General features: G+C 33.8%; 1 protein-coding gene across 8 annotated transcripts in view; it reads right to left on the bottom strand.

Moving 5' to 3' along the window:
- PTPRC (protein tyrosine phosphatase receptor type C) overlaps window positions 1–16,255 on the bottom strand; it is a 120,371-nt gene extending 104,116 nt beyond the window's left edge. For 2 of the 8 annotated variants that reach the window (XM_057315168.1, XM_057315169.1), the window contains exons 1-2: window positions 16,076–16,208; window positions 15,879–15,994 (exon numbers count right to left, since the gene is read on the bottom strand). In XM_057315168.1, coding sequence (XP_057171151.1) covers window positions 15,879–15,951 — 73 coding nt within the window. In that variant the 5' untranslated portion in view covers window positions 15,952–15,994; window positions 16,076–16,208. Of the gene's footprint in view, window positions 1–15,878; window positions 15,995–16,075 lie in introns of all 8 variants that reach the window. The other 6 variants (XM_048225204.2, XM_057315170.1, XM_026480708.4 and 3 more) reach the window with 5 other exon arrangements.
- Window positions 16,256–17,368: the final 1,113 nt, after the last annotated feature.

Raw genomic sequence — 17,368 nt, 5'->3', positions numbered from 1 at the left:
GGAATCCAAACGCAAATAAAGGCAGGAAATACTGTTGCTACTTTGATAGAATCCTGTGTCTTGAACAACACTTGACTCTCAGTAAATAGTGAAGAACATAATAAAATTTAAATGCTTTATCTAAAAACAAAAAGACCTCTTCATTGTCTATTGTTTTAATGTGAAGACAAGTACTTCTGCTCCTTTTATATCCTGGTGTATTTACGAATCTGTAAATTCATTCTTAGCAATTTAAATATCGTAGACAAGAGACACTGATCAGCTTTTAAATTTTTCATTTTAATAGTCCTATAGTTAGAGGGAAAGAGGGACCAAAGTTGCTTGTTATATGTTACATTTTACAGACTGAAGAGTTCAGTAGACCAATTGCCACGAGTGTAAAATAGGACAATAAATATTAAGAGAAAATGTATCCTTGTTCTCTCTTCACTGAAAACAAAACTAGTACTTGTAACCGGTGTGAATAAATTTTGGGGGTGCCATACAACTCCTAAATCCTAATTTCAAATCCCCTTTCACTATAAAACAAGAAAAGTGAAATTTTAGGTGTCAGAGTGCTTCATTCCACTAGCTAATTTTTTTCAATTAGAAGAAAGTAAGGTATGAAATAAAATTCAAATATTTTTTCACAAAAAGAATTTTAATCTGCCCCATGTGCCATCATTATTGTTAACCTCTGGACATTTCAACAACATGCTGGTGGATCTTAAATCAATGAATGCAGTAAAGGAAAACATCTGTGGTTCTAATAGTTTTTAGACTGGCTCTTACTATCATTTTCATACAAAATTAAAATGGATTTTAAAAACTATGTAATGAAAATTCCCTAATTGTGTGTTAAAACATTAGAAATGAAAATTATGTCAATTTTACTGACAAACATGAAGCATGTGCATCTGTTAAAGAAGATTATTAGAAAAGTCAGCGGAAGGAAATGTTTTCTGGGCCATCAAATCCAGATGTTCAGCCCATAAAATGGAGGCCTAGAGTGAAGGACAAGTTATGGTATCTAATACCCTTCAGAAGTGTTAATTCAGAGAAAAATCATGGATAAGGAAAGCCAGAATAAATTTTTAAGTGAATCATGCTTTACTTTGTTTTAAAGGAATTATAGAAATATATTCTAAGTTAAATAAGGAATAGAATAATGGATGAACTAAAATGAAAAGCACGTGATTTTTTTTTTCAGAAACACCATTATGTACATATTTTCTGTTTAAAATCTAAAGGCCATAGGGATCATATTTTAGCAAAAAATAAGTCCATGGTAAGCATTTTCTTTCATAAATTGACAAAACATATACCAGAGCAAAGATTCTACAAAATCATGGCATTGTAGATTACACTGATTCTTTCTTCTCTTTAGTCTATTAGCTCTTCAACAAATACAGATATTTCTAGGGTGGCTTAATTACAAAATAGGAATCCACATCGACAGTGGTTTGAACATTCCATATTTCTGTACTTGATTTATAGATTAATATGCAAACTATTTCTTATTTTTTACATCAAGATTTCAACTTGTATTCCAACTCTTAAAGTGCAAAACCAAAAGAGAAGCTAATTGTAACAGTAATAGCAGAACTTCTGCACTCCTTTATAAAAGTTTTACAAATGCTTAGACAATGTAACAATTCCTTTATTATTCATCTCATTTGACTTTATAAAGTGATTTCGAATTCATTTTCTATGGCCGCCCTATACTTAGAAACGTAAATATTAAAATTTAGCTTAAGAGAAGGCATTCTATTAAGGATAACCAAAAAAAAATTTTTTTTTGGACTCTGAACGTAATGCATTTTTTTTCTTTTGAAAAATTGACTAATTAAGATAGATGAGAAAAATATGTATAGTTAGACTGATGTAAACAGAAAATGTCTTTGGTTTTATAGTGCTCTTGAAAAATAAAATGTGACAAAACTGGCACAAATTTTACATTTGACAACTAAAGATATTTTTATTATTCTTGTTTCCTTGTCTTTGAAGTACTCCTTATGTTGTATCTGACTTGTTCCACTTCCAGAATTTCGAGGTTCTACTTGCCTTTGATCCCCCACTAGCCGTCCTCCATAGTTCTTCCATCATGCCTTCTACCTGCCCTCAACATAAAACCACCTTCTATTCTTAGAACAGGGATAATCTTTGATTTCAAAGGCTCTGGTAATTTTCTGTGTTAGATCACCCTGAAAATATTTTTAATCTCCCTCTGTGTGAGAACCTCTCTCGAACCTGTAGATGGACCTGTGGGTTCCATTCGTTCTAAAGCTGCCCTGTGGTGTCACAGTTCTGCACAGTGAAATGATACTGACTCCTTTTTTTTTTTTTTAATGCAAAGTTATTTCCATTATTCCAACTTTTATTCTCAAAGTAGGGGGCAGAGAAATAGTGACATTTTCTTGCATAATTGAACTAACACATCTTAAAATGGATTACGTAGGTTTACTAGGCTTTTTATTTCCCTACTTACATACAGCTAGATTTTCTGCATTACCGTAAATTATGCTTTCTGACTTACTACTGATAGTGCCCGCATGCATGATTGTCTATTTTCCACACACTAAGATATTGTTTGCAATAAATGGATTCACTTTCTTTCATTCCCTCCCTCTGCCCCCACCCTTCTCTTCCTTTCTCTCTCTCACACACGCTATGAAGCAGATGTGCTTAAACTATGGCTTTATATCCTTGTGAAAACGAAGCAGGGCAGGAAGAGAAAGCTGCACAACTTTCTCCTGTGCTGAGCCTTTTCAATACGATTTCATTTTTGAAATCATAGTAAACTACCCAACCATCTGACATGCCCATTTTTCAACTTGAGCAAAATACCGTAATACAACAAATGTCAAGAATAGATTGCTTATTCTTTTGGTTTAACCACAATTCTGTTTTCCTCTGTTCACACTAGTGACCAAGGTTTATCTGAACATTTATTTAATACTCTGAACGATTAGAAACAAAATGTAGAAAGAAAGATAAGCTGAATAGCACAATGCAGGCGAAGCATCTTAGCGCCAGGCACACGGGAGAAGTTTATTATTACTTCCCTTTCTTCACTCCTTATTTCTCAATTTTAGTATTTAAAATTAGAACAAGAAAAATTAAATTTAGCTATTCCCTTTTAGAATACGATAACCAGTAAATTTTATGATAAAATATTGGGAGATAAATTGACAACTTTACTGATTAAAGACAAGTACAAGCTATTAAAGACAAGCATAAGCTAGACTCCATAATGATTTGTATATGTATACTTAAGTTAAATGGGATCACATTTATAAATTTTTGAGAATAGTGTCTGGCACATGGTAGCACTATTTATCTTACTAAATATCTATCTATCTATCTATCATCTATCTATCTCTATCTATCTATCTATCTATCTATCTATCTATCTATCTATCTCTATCTATCTATCTATCTATATTCCCAAAAGGACAAATTCCTATTTGTGAGCTGTATAATTATGAAGGCTATTCGGTCCTACCTAATATAAGCCTAAGTAATAACCAATTATTTTTCAAATTCTTCAAAGAAATGAAAGATTTAAAATTTGATTTAGAAATAAGCCTTTTATGTAACCAATTAATGTTCAACAAACCTCCTAAAATGTCCATGTATTAGCTTAAATAGTATTTTTAAAGATTTTTATCAATATGCATCAAAACAAAATATACCACACAAGTGATTCAACATAGCATTACCTTTTCAAGACATTTTCAATTAAATTTCTAATTCATTAGTCTCTCAATATATTTTACATAGATTTTATTAAAATATTATTTTAAGTCATACTCTTTTTTCAAATAGCTAAACTAGCAAGGGAGATATATATTATACATGTGTATATATACACACACATATACATATATATTTAATTCTTATAAATATTTTTACAAATTATTTTCATACTTTTGTGCCAGTATTAAAGTTAAATAGGGATATTTGACAATAATTTGTATGTTTACAATCACTGTTCAATCAAGCTTTCAAGAGACATGAATTTGGACTCTTATGTGAAATTAACTGGATTCTCATTATATGCCAGCAAGCATGCTAAGCCCCATAAATCATCAGCTCTTTTTCTCAACATCCAAAGCAAAATATTTTTTTTCCTTTTCCACTTTGGCTACCGCTTCTCACTTTTTCTTTTCCTAGTCCCTCTTATCAACCACTCCAAATATGAAGTGTCCCGGGGCTCAGAATTAGGTCCTCAGTCCCTTGGCTTTAAATTCCATCTGTATACAGTGACTTCCAAATGTATGGCTCTAATCTAGTCCTAATGAGCCCCACACTCTAAACTCCAATTGATTTTTAAATATCTCTAGTTGGATGTCTTCTGAGAATTCAAACATTAATATGGATAAAGCAGAACCCTTGATTGCCTACCCCAACTGGGGTGTTTCTCATCCTATTTGCTCATGAGGAAAAAATGAATTGTTCTGTATAACTTCCTACTTTACTTCCACACAGCAACTTCTCTTGATTCTATATACATTTGTCCTTTCCTTCCACCTCCACTGCCAACACCTAGTCCAGATACCACCTCCTTTCTCTTTCCACCAATCCAACAGGCTCCTAACTGGTCTCCAGGTCTTAACTCACTTCCAATCTATTCTCACAGTAGCCAGAGTAGTCTCCTTAACATGGAAATAAGATTAGCTCATTCTCTGCTTAAAACTTCCAAATAGCTTCTTCTCTTTACACTTAAGGTAAAAATCCAAATTCTTTCTATTTCCAATAAGGCCCTATTGGACCTCCCCCTTCTATGTATCTCTCCAGCTTTACCACAAACCACTCAGGCTTTACCCACCATACTGCAAGCACTTGACCTCCTTTCCTTGCTTTGAACCCACCAAGTTTTTGCTTTTTCTGAGGAACCTTTGCACCTGCCAGTTCTTCTTTACAAAAATCTTTACACTCTCGTCAGCCAATGTTAGCAGCCTAATCATGCTACTTCTAAGAGGTCTTCTTTGATCACTGTCTAAAGGGCCAGTCACTCCCCAATTTGGCCTGTCTCTATCATGTCACACTGTTTTATTTCACAGCACTTATCAATACCTGAAATCTTCTCAGTTATTTATTTGATTTCATTATCTCTGTTACTAAGATGTAAGCTTCATGAAAGTTGGTAACTTTTCTGTTTTATTTACCACTGTGTCAGCACTTAGAGTAGTTCTTAGCACATAATAGGGGTTCTATTTTAAAAATGGCTAAGTCACTGAGTAAATTACCTCATTTAATAGCTACTGCTATTATTTTCATTGTACAGCTAGGAAAACTGAGGATTTAAAAGGTAATGTTTCTAATTGGAAAGCTCAGAACGGAATCCAGGCAACATTTCAAAGACTGATTTCTTAAGCGCATTAAAAGTTGGAGCTTGTTTGAATCCAATATTTCTAGTATTAGCTCTTTAAATTATTTTCATCAGCAACCTGTCCCTTTTCTTTTATTTATCTGCTTCCCACATATCATCACTCCCTCTCACAATCAATTCTCTGAACTGATATCTTCTGCTTAATTTATTTTTTCTTAGCTACTATGTATCTTGAACATACCTAAAGCTTCCATCAGTAAATTCAGAAAATAAAAACACGGTCACTAAAAAAATAGAAAGACTTAGGACTTATTAAGCATAAGTTAAAAATCTTGGTTTAGAAACCAAAAAAGGGATTTGGAAACCCGAGTCTAAGAATTCAAAGTAGAATATTGGCCTAAGTTTTATCACAGTAACCAAACAATAAACATATTTTTGATTCTTTACTCTCCCTTGAGTTTTAGCCAACCTGTCCCTGGAGTGGAAAACTATAAGATAGCTCTACCAGATTCATTTAATATGCCTCTTGGATAACTATAAAAAGCTTATCTGGTGTCTACACTTCCTGGAATAAGATGAGAGCCTCATGTGTTTTCCATGATCAAAGTGTTTAACAAAGGTCAAGTTACTTCCCTTGCACTTCAAAACCAAAAAAAAATCTAGATACTTTGGTAAATTATTCAATGGCTTTCACTTTATGTAATATCAAGAACGAATTCGGTTGGGGAAAATCCATTCTTCCCATCGTATCACTCACCTCCAGGGAGACTCAGTAGTGTACCTTTGTAAGCTCCATTTCAAGATGGTGGCGACATTACTTTCGCATTATTAATGCAGCATCCATATTTGTGTTAATACAAATTAATCAAAGATGTCTTTTGTTTTTTTATAAGAGACAAAATCTTAGGTGACTTAGATTTTGCTACAGATATGGAAGTGGCTGGGTGCCCAGGGTTTCACCTATGTAGCTAAATAAGCTGCATGGGGCTGAAATGTATGTTTCACACAAGTGACCTCTGAGACACTACCAACCACCCTTCAGTCTTGCTGTGCTTTGCCTACCATCATGTCCTCAATTACCTGGTTGCTAGGCTAGCCATTAAAAAGGCTGAATAATCCAGTCAAGAAAGAATGGACTGAGAATCAGACCAATCCACGATGAAATATCAGCCTTTATTAGCCAATGATCTTGGAAAATTGCTATGAAAGATCACCAGAAAAATTTAAGGATTTGTTTGCATGCTGTGTATGTGTGTATGTTTTAACATGTCTCTCCAAATAAAGCTTTTATTTTCAGCTTAAATCACAAAACAAACAAACCAAAGAGAATTGGGACTTTTGGCTAGGTCCTCTTTGTTTCTACCACCTTTATTTATTAAATATCTAATAATAATCTACACAACTCAGTGGCAGCTTCAGAACCTCTGTAACAGAAAGCCTACAGAAGAAATCTAGTTGGAACAGATGCCTAGATGTTGTCTGGCAAGAACAGAGTTTTTACTAAAATAGGGCATTATATATAGATTTTAAAATAATAATTTTTTAATTTTTAATTTATAAAAGATTGAGAACACAGCTAATTATCTGTTGCAAGGCTTATTATTACTTTGAGGAGAGAGCTTATGGAGAATCTGGAAGATTTAAAACCCCATCTCCAAGCAGCCACTGCCACAATGGGAGTATCATCTTCCCGAGGTTAGGCATAGACAATGGTATTCCCAGCTGAAGGTACAGGGAAAACACTCATAAAATATTTGTTCATGAAACAAATTAATGAGTGAATAAGCAAACAGATTTAGCTAGACTGGTGAAATAAAATATTCAGAAAGTTTTTAGTGATGGGTTTTGAGAATCTGTGAGATTTTTATTTTCCTATTTATTCATTTCTCTGTTTCTCAAGTTGCCTAGAATAATCATGTTTACTGAGAAAAAAATGGGATGTGCAATTTTACACACAGCACATAATCAAAACAGAAACAGAAGACAAGAGGGAAAGAAAAAGTGTGAGCAAGGATTTTAGGCAATTTTTTCTTCCATCTATTTCCTGAACTTTTCTATCATGTAGAAACTTTATCATAAATAATTCACTAGAATAACAACAACAAAAGGACAGATTTAAAATTGTTTTCATGAGTTGTTAAGTACTTTCTACGTACAAGGTTAGATTATACTGACAACTACCCATTCATTCAACAAACAAGTTCCAAGGACCTGCGGGCACTCACTGATAAATAAGCAGAGACCCAGTGACGATCTACACAAGCTCAGCACGTACTATGGGAGACAGGCAAATAAAGAGATCTCCAAGACGCTTACTCGTGGGGTCCTCACAGCAGACGAACATCTGCCCAGGTGTGAAAGGACTGGAAGAGCAGGGGACATGAAGGAGGGCTGCCCAGAGGAAGCGACCTTTGAACTAAAGTTTGAAGGGCAATTATAATTTGCCCAGTTCAAAAAAAATATGTGGAGGGAAGAAGAAACAGCCTGGCCAACAGTCTGGAGACAAGAAAACATTGTATTTTTAGGAAAATGCAAGTTACAACAGGAATATACAGTTGACCCTTGAACAACACTGGTTTGAACTGTGCAGGTCTACTTCCGATGCGGACTTTTTCTGATAAATACAGTACAGCACTACAGATGTTTTCTTTTTCTTCCTTATGATTTTCTTAACATTTCTTTCCTCGAGCTTACTTTATCATAAGAATACAGTATATAATACATATGACATAGAAAATATGCATTAATCAACTTTTTATGTTATCTGTTAAGTCTTATGGTCAATAGTAGACTATTAGTAGTTAAATTCTGGGGGAATCAAAAGTTATACATGGACTGGCTAGAAAAACATCAGTCTCCCTAACCCCCGTTGTTTAAGGGTCAACTGTATATTTCATGTCACAAAGTTACAGACAAAGCTAGAAAAATCTGATGGGATTAAATTAAGGCTGTGTACTCCACACTAATAGCTTTATTTTTCCTAACTGCAGAGACAAAAGTGGATAATTTGACACCTTATTTTGATTTCACCCACTGATGTATATTGAAAACATTAAATTTATCATCTGGATTTTTTTCCTTAATTTTTGTTGTACCAATTAGTAAGAAGTTGGCATAAGGTGTGTAAGCTAATAAGAAGAATGCCACACAAATGAATGAGAGCTAAAATGCAATTCTAGACTATACAGCAGTCTTGTAAGTATTTCTAAAGTTTCCACTGGCTAGAAAAACAAAATCCTTAAAATCTCAAAATGGATCTTGCTGAAAGAATTTCATTCACACAATGACTGTTAATGATAGCTATATCAGCACAACATAAATTTGAAAATGTCTACTATTGCCCAATTTAAAATTGGACAGAAGTAAATAATCACATTAGATCAATTACATTTTGTGTAATACTGAAATGTAAAAAAAAAAGAAGAAGAAAAAGAAAAAGAACGAGATAAGTAATGGCTCAAACTGCACGGAAGTAATGTTGTTTCTGGCTAAGTAGAAGAATTAAAGCCTTTTTGAGAAATTTAGATCTGTATTATTTGAAAAAAAATTCACTTAGAAATATAATAACAATAAAGGAAAATTCCCAGAGGCATAAGTCTATAGTCAGTAAAACTGGATGTGGATTAAAAAATTGATTCATGAATTTAATAGTAATTATAAAAATTGAATGAAAAGTAATGCTATTGAACATTAGTTCAGTAAAATTGTTTTAATGAAAAAATTGGTAATGATTTAATCAAGCTATATAAAAAATACTCAGGGAATTAACTTGGCTTAATAGAGTTTTGTTTTCTGTGAGAGCTGTTCTCAAGGAAAACTCCTAAATGTAGGTATATTCTAATGAAATGTTTATTTTCTTAAACATCCTTGGGATCAAAATCATGGGATCAGTAAATTCTCTATCCAATAGGGAGCCACTGAAGGAAAGATGTACAAAGGCGAGTTTTGCCTTTTACAGAGATTATCCTAGTAGAGATAGGTAGGAGCACACTAGGGACTGAAGGGAGGCAAGATTGCAGGCTATTACGATAAGAAAGGATAAGAATCTCTAACAAAGAGTTGGATTTACAAGCTATTTAAGAGGTAGAATCCAGAGTAGCCTGAAAAATCCCTAAAACAGGGGATGCAGAGTTAAAAGAATCCAAAGTTCTCTAAGGATTTATTCCTTTACCACATAGCCTTAAACTGTATCTCCTCCGAGTCTCTTAAAGGAAGAGATGTGATTTGGAATCGTGTGTCAACGATAAAGAGCTACGTGCTGTGATTTTACAGGATCATGTAAATACAATATATAAATTGGCAGGATATCTCATAGTTTTCAAAGCATTTTCACAAATATTCTCACCACCTTTTTTTTTTTTTTGACAGAGAGAGACAGCCAGGGAAAGAGGGAACACAAGCAGGGGGAGTGGGAGAGGAAGAAGCAGGCTCCCAGTGGAGGAGCCTGATGCGGGGCTCGATCCCAGAATGCCAGGATCACGCCCTGAGCCAAAGGCAGACGACTGAGCCACCCAGGCGCCCCACAAATATTCTCATTTTTAATGCTTACAGCACTTTATAGATGAGGACACTGTGTACTGAAAATGGAAAGTGATTTGAATTGAGGTCATATAATTCATAGAATTAGATTTTTAAAATGCTTCTCGATCCAAATGCCATCTCCAACACAGAATGGCACCTGATTCATTTCCTATGATGCTTAGTATTTCTTTTACCAGTGAACAAGTTACTGTTTTTTTTTCTTTAAGTGGAGATATTTAAAATATGGTGACCACACTTCATGGCCATGATATCGTCCCTTTGTTATCATCTCTTAACTTCATAATTATTTATATAGGACTCTAATCTATTTTCATGACTACCAGGACAACTTATTATTACTGATATTTACAAGGCAGAGTTTCTTCTTGCATATCAGTGCATTTTGTTAAGTTTGCTAGAGTAACGTTCGTGTTCTAATACATGTGAGTGTGATGCTGAGTTGCCCTTTGCTCTGGATTTGTGCTCCAGTGTTAGCAGATCAGCTTTTTGGAGGGCTGATGATTTCCCCTCAGCTGTTCACATTTCGGTTGGAAGTAGTTTTTTTTAAATATATGAATGGCAATAATTTTCATTGGAATATCATTGCATGTAGTTATGATTTTATCACACATGCAGTATATATAGGAGAAAATGAAGTTTTAGTAAAATAACTTTTTCGTTTCAGGTATCTGGGGCTCATTTTTAGTAGGAAATAAATGTTTCATCTTTAAACGTGCATATATATAGCTAAGCACCATGGAAGATGTGAAAGTTGTTTGAGCAGATCTTCAGTAACGAATCTAATGAAAACATTGAAAATCTTGCTGATTATCTTTTCAGAGGTCAATCAGTTGAAGACATGAATGCACATGGAAGGTTTTATGTATTTCACTGACATCGACTTTATGTGTATTTATGCCAAAGTTTTGTTTCTTTCTTTATCTTTTCTTCTTTTTGTTATTATTCCTGAACACACAATACTCTGCTTACAGTAGCCACGCCCCAGACTCTCGACAGACTGAAATTGAAGTAGCACCTTGACATAGAAAAATGAATGCATATTAAAAATTATAAGCAATGATTAGATATTTTCTCATCTAAATATTGGTTATGGCCATGCACACAAAAAATGTCTATATATTTCAGTATCATGTAGAAATAGATATAACATCATATGGCTAAATGAACAACTTGCAATATTTCATTTTTTTCTTCATCCTTCCCTACAGAGTATTATCTTTACGTGTATAAAAGTCATAGCACTAATCCTTTAGTGATAGGCACATAGTATGGAGTGGGGTATCTAATACTGACACAGCTATTTAGACTAGACTGAAATTAAGTTTAAAGTAAGATTAAGTTCAATTTCCATCCCGATTTTCTCCTGTGTAAAGATTGCCATAAATTTATAAGATTACTGAAAAAAATCAAAGGTGTTCGGTGATGACAAATTTCTTTCTCTGCACCAAGGTGACTTACATGTACATGACCTGTACAGAAAACCTTGTGTGTGTTAACACTGTGCTTCCACCAACAAGTCTAATCAGCCTAACTATAAATCTCTGCTTTTTACCTACTCAAACTGAAATTCATTATCACAATATCTAGTAAGAAATGATGCCCAGACTCCCAACAAACTTTCTGTGTGCACAGAATGCAATTTATAGAGTGAGCCCTGAAAATAGTCCCACGACACTACCAGTGTCTAGGGCTGTACTTGCAAGGACTGGACCTGACTCCATGTGTTTTGTCCCCATGTTAGATGAGTATCTCCTCCCTCGCCTGATTCCTTACTTTTCTTCCTAGGGTCATCTGTATCTGAAGAACAAAACTAACCCACCAAATGAAATGCCATTAGCAAAAATGTCCAAAGAGTAGGCCAAGAAAAATTTAGGAATAACATTCTTGAACTATGGATTTTTAAGAAATTAGGAAGGTCTTCCAGATAAGAGGGAGAATAGGGAGATGAAAGAAGAAAATAGCAAGATAATAATAATAATAATAATAATAATAATAATAATAATAATAATAAATTAAATTTTTAAAAAGGGAAAACCTATGAAGATTCAGATCCAAAATTATTTTATTTAATCTTGATGACATTGTCTAACTCCCGCTATCCTTCTACTTTGCCTCTGGCTAATTTTTTCATCTCATGTTTCTCTCTTGCTCTGTCCTCTATTTCTGAATTTTTTTGTATTCTTCCTCTTTCTCCTTCATTATTATAATCTTCAGTTTTGTCAAAAAACACCCATTACTTTTTTAGTGTCTGGTAAGAAATGAGGTTCAGATGATACAGAAAAGGCATAAGACATCATTTGTGTGTGCACACAGGTTATAATGGAAGTAAGTGCACTGATTGGTAAATAATAATACTAAATCCACCACCAGCAACTAATTGAAATAGTATGTGAAAAATGCCACAGAAAGGCTGCAAAAAGTGTACAGTTTCAGTGGAGATATTTTGTGGCATGAGTGACAGAAGAAAACATTCAAGAGGAAATAGAACTTGCACAGAGCCTTCGAGGTCCTGAGGAAGTGTAGCCAAGCAGAATGTTGAAACTGCCTCTTGTGGGTTAATGAATCATACAAGAAAAAAGAAAAACCACTCTCTGCCCCCCTGCCCAGCTCCAGGCACAGCTCCTAGCTCATTGGTGAACTCGGTGGCTCTGGCAAGGAGTACACCAAAGGCAATGAGAAGAGATCAGAGAGGTTTTTTTCTTCTTTTTATTTTATATTTTTAAGGTGTAGAGTATAGAAAGAAATGGATGAGACTGCAGATAGATTAGGAAACTATAATAATATTCCAGGTAAAAAATGATAAACGCATGAATTAAGGTGATGTCAATGGAGATGAAGAAGCGGGAAAAAGTTTTACAGGTTATTAAAAAGTAAAATTATAAGACTTGAGGAACATTTAAATATATTTCAGATTTTTTTTCTTTTCCTTTTTTTTTGGTTTTTTCCACCTCAAGGAATGAGTCTGCAGATGGGAAATCAGGATCATCAATACATAGCAGGTAATGATAGGAACTCTGAGCAGAGAAAACAAGAAAAGAACTGGCCAACGATTAAAGCCCCTAAAACTCCAATATTTAAAAGTAGATAAATATGAAGAACCAAAAGATAGAAAAGTAGGTATGTGTGTTTGTGTGTTTTATATAATTCACACATAAACACTAGAATATATATATGTGTGTATCAGTATATGTATATTTATACAGAGAGTGTAGAAATAGCTATATTCCTATACTAGTTAATTGTCACTGGTGAAAGGATATCAAGTAGCCCAGAACAGAGAACAGAACTAGCTCAACCCAGCCACTCTGCCCCTCTACTTAATTATATAGAACAGGAGAGGAAAAGGAAAGACACACTCCTAAGTCCACCTTACCCTTTCTCAAACAAAGTACATTTCAAAATCTAGCAATGATAAGGATCACAGGCGAATTTTTAGAAAAGTACTTGTAAAATTTTCGTAGAGAATGATGTTCATACCCACAAATCTCTAAATCGTGGAGTATTTAAAACCTAATAAGACCCTTATGAAATTCAGTTCATAATTTGTATTAAAAGCCTGAGATGTGCAAGGCATAATATATGTTTGTAACATGAACTATTTCTTTTAATACAGCTGGGAAAATGGAGAGTTATGACCAGGATATGAATCCAAACCGTTATGACTCATAACTCACATAATATAACTCATATACTCTAGCTGGTATGTTATAGACTGATAGATTTGCCTAACTTGACACCTTTTTTAGAGTCAGAGAACACTCATCTCTACCTGCATTCGCAAAACTATCATTGTCCCCTAAAATTATTTAGAAATGTTCAACAAAGTTTTCCGGTTATCATGGCAAAGAGTTACAGAGCAAAGAGGTCACAAACTGTTGCGTAAAACTCAACCCAGCACTGTTGCCATGGCAGTTTAAGTTTGCCTTGCCTGTATGTGTATTTTAGGTATTGAATAACACATCTGAACTGTGCATATATTTATCCATTAATTGACGTCTCTCTACATTTGGCTCTGGCTTTTTATTCCTTTAGAGTACACAATATAAATTTGATGCCCAAAAGCCTAATGCTTCCTGTGATCACTAAACTCAATTGTAATACATTAAAATCAGCATACAATCAAACTCATCTGTTGCTAATAAAGAAAAATATATAATTTAGAACATTAATAACTTCCCAAATCATACACTGAATCACAAAATGTTTCTCAGAACTTAAAAGGATGATAAGTAAGATTTGCAGACACAGGTGATTATATTTATATATTAAATAAGATTTGCAGACACACATGATTAGATTCTTCTAGGGTTTTTTTCAAAAATAAGTATAAATTTCAGGAAGACTATCAATGCCTTTTAGAAAGATTATTGTTCTCAATATTTATGTAAGCAATTGAAGAAAAACTTGATCTTTCAAAATAAATCTATGTGTATCTATCCACTTATTTAAGAACAAATTGTTCAGCACAATTGATTTAAAGGTTTTCTGGATAATTTTATACTCTCTTATTTTGATAAAAAATTGAAAGATATTTCTTTTGGTAAAAATCCTTAATAGAGTGGGTTGAAATTTTTGTGGTGATTTGCTCTGTGTCCTACAAATATTTCAGTGTCTCTTTGTGCTCATTTAGAAATGCTTTGCAACAGTTCTTGAGTGGGAATTTTAATGAATATTCACTCTGATTTAGGATAATGTACATATTATCACCCGGTTAAAATCATTATTCATTATAATTTGGTTTTGGTTATGAAAGCTAACTTTACAGGGAAGGTAACTTAATAAACATTTTCCGTACTAAGACAAAATGCTGTATCTATCTAAAAATATTTAACCCATCTTTGCAGTTAAAAATGAAACAGTATCTTACACTGCTTTCCATTCCTTGGTTACACAAAATAGCAACTGACAATGTAACAAGTTGGAGAGGTAGCTACCGCCTTGCCTTTTAGAGGAAAGAAGAGTGGTGGAAAGTCAAAAACAGATTTCAAAATCAATTCCAGTAAGCGAAACTTTTAAAAAGCATTTTCCCCTTTTTTTAAAGCTTATTTAGAATTTCTACAAAAATGCCATTTTCAATGTTCTTTCCATAATGAAGTACAGCTTTTAGATACTACAATTGAAGGAGTAATATTAAATATCGATTTATTAGTTACATTTAACAATCAACGGAAATGCAGTCATGACCCAAACCGAAACTATTCAAGAAATGTCCATTAAATAGATAATAAATATACCAAGATCTTCAGTTTAAATGAGTACTTGAGATTCCCCATTAACATTTTCCTATAGAATACAGCATTTGTATGACTCTTAAGAGTTTAAATATTTTTTGTCTCATCAAAATTCTAATATTTACCCATCACCCAGGAAGGGCGGTGGCCCCGTAAAAATTTCCGAAGCAAATAATCATTAAAATGGTTAGGAAGAAACCAAAAACTTGTTTTAAGACACATTCTGTGCTAAGAATATGCGTAAAATTAGTATTTTTTAAATACCCAAATGTATTATTTCAAACTATCATATAGCTAACTATTCAATAAAAATATTTCAAAATTTGAGGAAGCAAACTCCTGTTCAAAAAGAAAGAGTAGCTTACGGACAACCAAAGCCACATTATGACTTTTAAGAAATCATTTTTTATTGAAAGGCTGAAAATTCACTTACTTTGTCATTAGGATTTCTTTAGACTTTCATAAACTTATGTTCACATATTTGAGGGTTAAGTAACAACATTGCTTTTGTAATATCCTTGAACAGTTTGTAAACAAAGATACGGATAGACAGCGTTTCTTTTAAATTGTGATATTTTCCCAAAACATTTATGCCTTTTTGAACAGTAACAATGTATTCTGTCACGTAGCAAGACTTGTCTCTCTGAGCTACAAAAACCTTGACCATTTTATACTGAGCTTCCTCATTTCCAATCACCAACTCTTAACTTATTTTTATGTCTATTTCCAACCCATGTCCCTCCACAAGGAAAAAAAAATAACTAAGGATATATTAATATATTTGTACTTACCTGTAACAAACACTCCTGTATCCAGAAAGGCAAAGCCAAATGCCAAAAGTTTAAGCCACAAATACATGGTCATATCTGGAAATCGGCCGTATTCCTATGAAACAGCATGCGTCCTTCTGAAAGGCAAAATAATAGTTATCTCTGCAAAAGGTTTTCTTTGTGAAACTGAGTCAAAAATAAAAGAAATGAATGCATACTCTTTGCTGTTGTCTTATCAGACAGGGAGCAATTTCCTCCTCTGCTACCCTAAGAACAAACCACTTTGCTAGCTGCACAAACTGCTAGGTAGTGATGTCAGATTCGGTTTTACTAACTTCTTCAAAAATACTGTCAAAAATCCTCTTTGCAGGAAGTCAAGAAAGTTGTTCAAAGTCAGTGCAAAAGCATCTTACTTCCTTAATTCAAGTAATTAGACCAAGTTAGTAGGCCTTTTAAAAGATTTTTTCCTTCAAGGAAGATGTTTTTTAAGTCTCAAAAAAAAAAAAAAAACTCCCTTACAGTATTCATTACAATTTAAAAAAAACACATCCGCACCCCAAAATAATCAGTAATTCTCTTACCCAAGAGATGATAAAACAGATTCAGGGTGGATATACCAAAATGAGGTTGGCAAGATGACACACTGATTGAATTAGTAGAAAATACCTGTATTTGACTCAAAATGACCAAGTGAACAAATAAACACCTATCTGGTTATTTTTTGCAGCCAATATCATTTATGAGGAAGACATTCAAACCCCACCAATAGAAGGGTGTTAGCAGTCAGACCTATTTTCTATGCAAAAGCACTCTCAGAAAGCTTACCAGCTTTGCGCCAAATCTTTCACGGATACCGTCGTGGGGCTAGCAATGGAATCAGAAAGTCATGTCTACAGGAGCAAATCCTGCTTCAAAAAAAGGAAGCTTCTGTGACTTGAGAGGTCTCTAATGCTGTTGATGAGGGTAAGAAGAGCAATGAAATTGAGAGCTGGGGTTTTTTTTGTTGTTTTTACAAAAGCTACCCCTTTTTCCCCCCTCAGCGATACACTCCCAATCTTTTTGATTACAAGACAGCAAATTAATATACAGCACTCTTCACGATTCTGATGGTGTTCTTAGCAAGTCCATTGATTAGGAAAATGCATCCTGGCAAAAAGCCACTATTAATTCAGTAACACAATTAAATATATTGGTATCATTATCACAATATCCGATTCATTTAAAATGAATAATGCACATGTGCACAGGCACTATGATTTGAGCCACATACGATACTTAAGGGACTTAGAGACAAACAGAACCTTTGCAGTAACTCTACAATCCTTGGTTAGAAAGCACTATGGAAGGTTTGTTGTGCTTCGGTGAATAGATCTTTTCATATTTATGAACTCATTGTTTTACTGTCACTGGCTACTGGGAACTGCAGAGCCAAATTTGCACACCTCCCCTTTGAGCAAATGAAAATAATCCCACATCTGAAATTCTGAATAAAAACATGATCATGAGACTTT

This window comes from Ursus arctos, unplaced genomic scaffold, assembly GCF_023065955.2.
Source record: "Ursus arctos isolate Adak ecotype North America unplaced genomic scaffold, UrsArc2.0 scaffold_2, whole genome shotgun sequence".
NCBI lineage: Eukaryota > Metazoa > Chordata > Mammalia > Carnivora > Ursidae > Ursus > Ursus arctos.
This window is presented reverse-complemented; position numbering and strand designations above follow the sequence as displayed.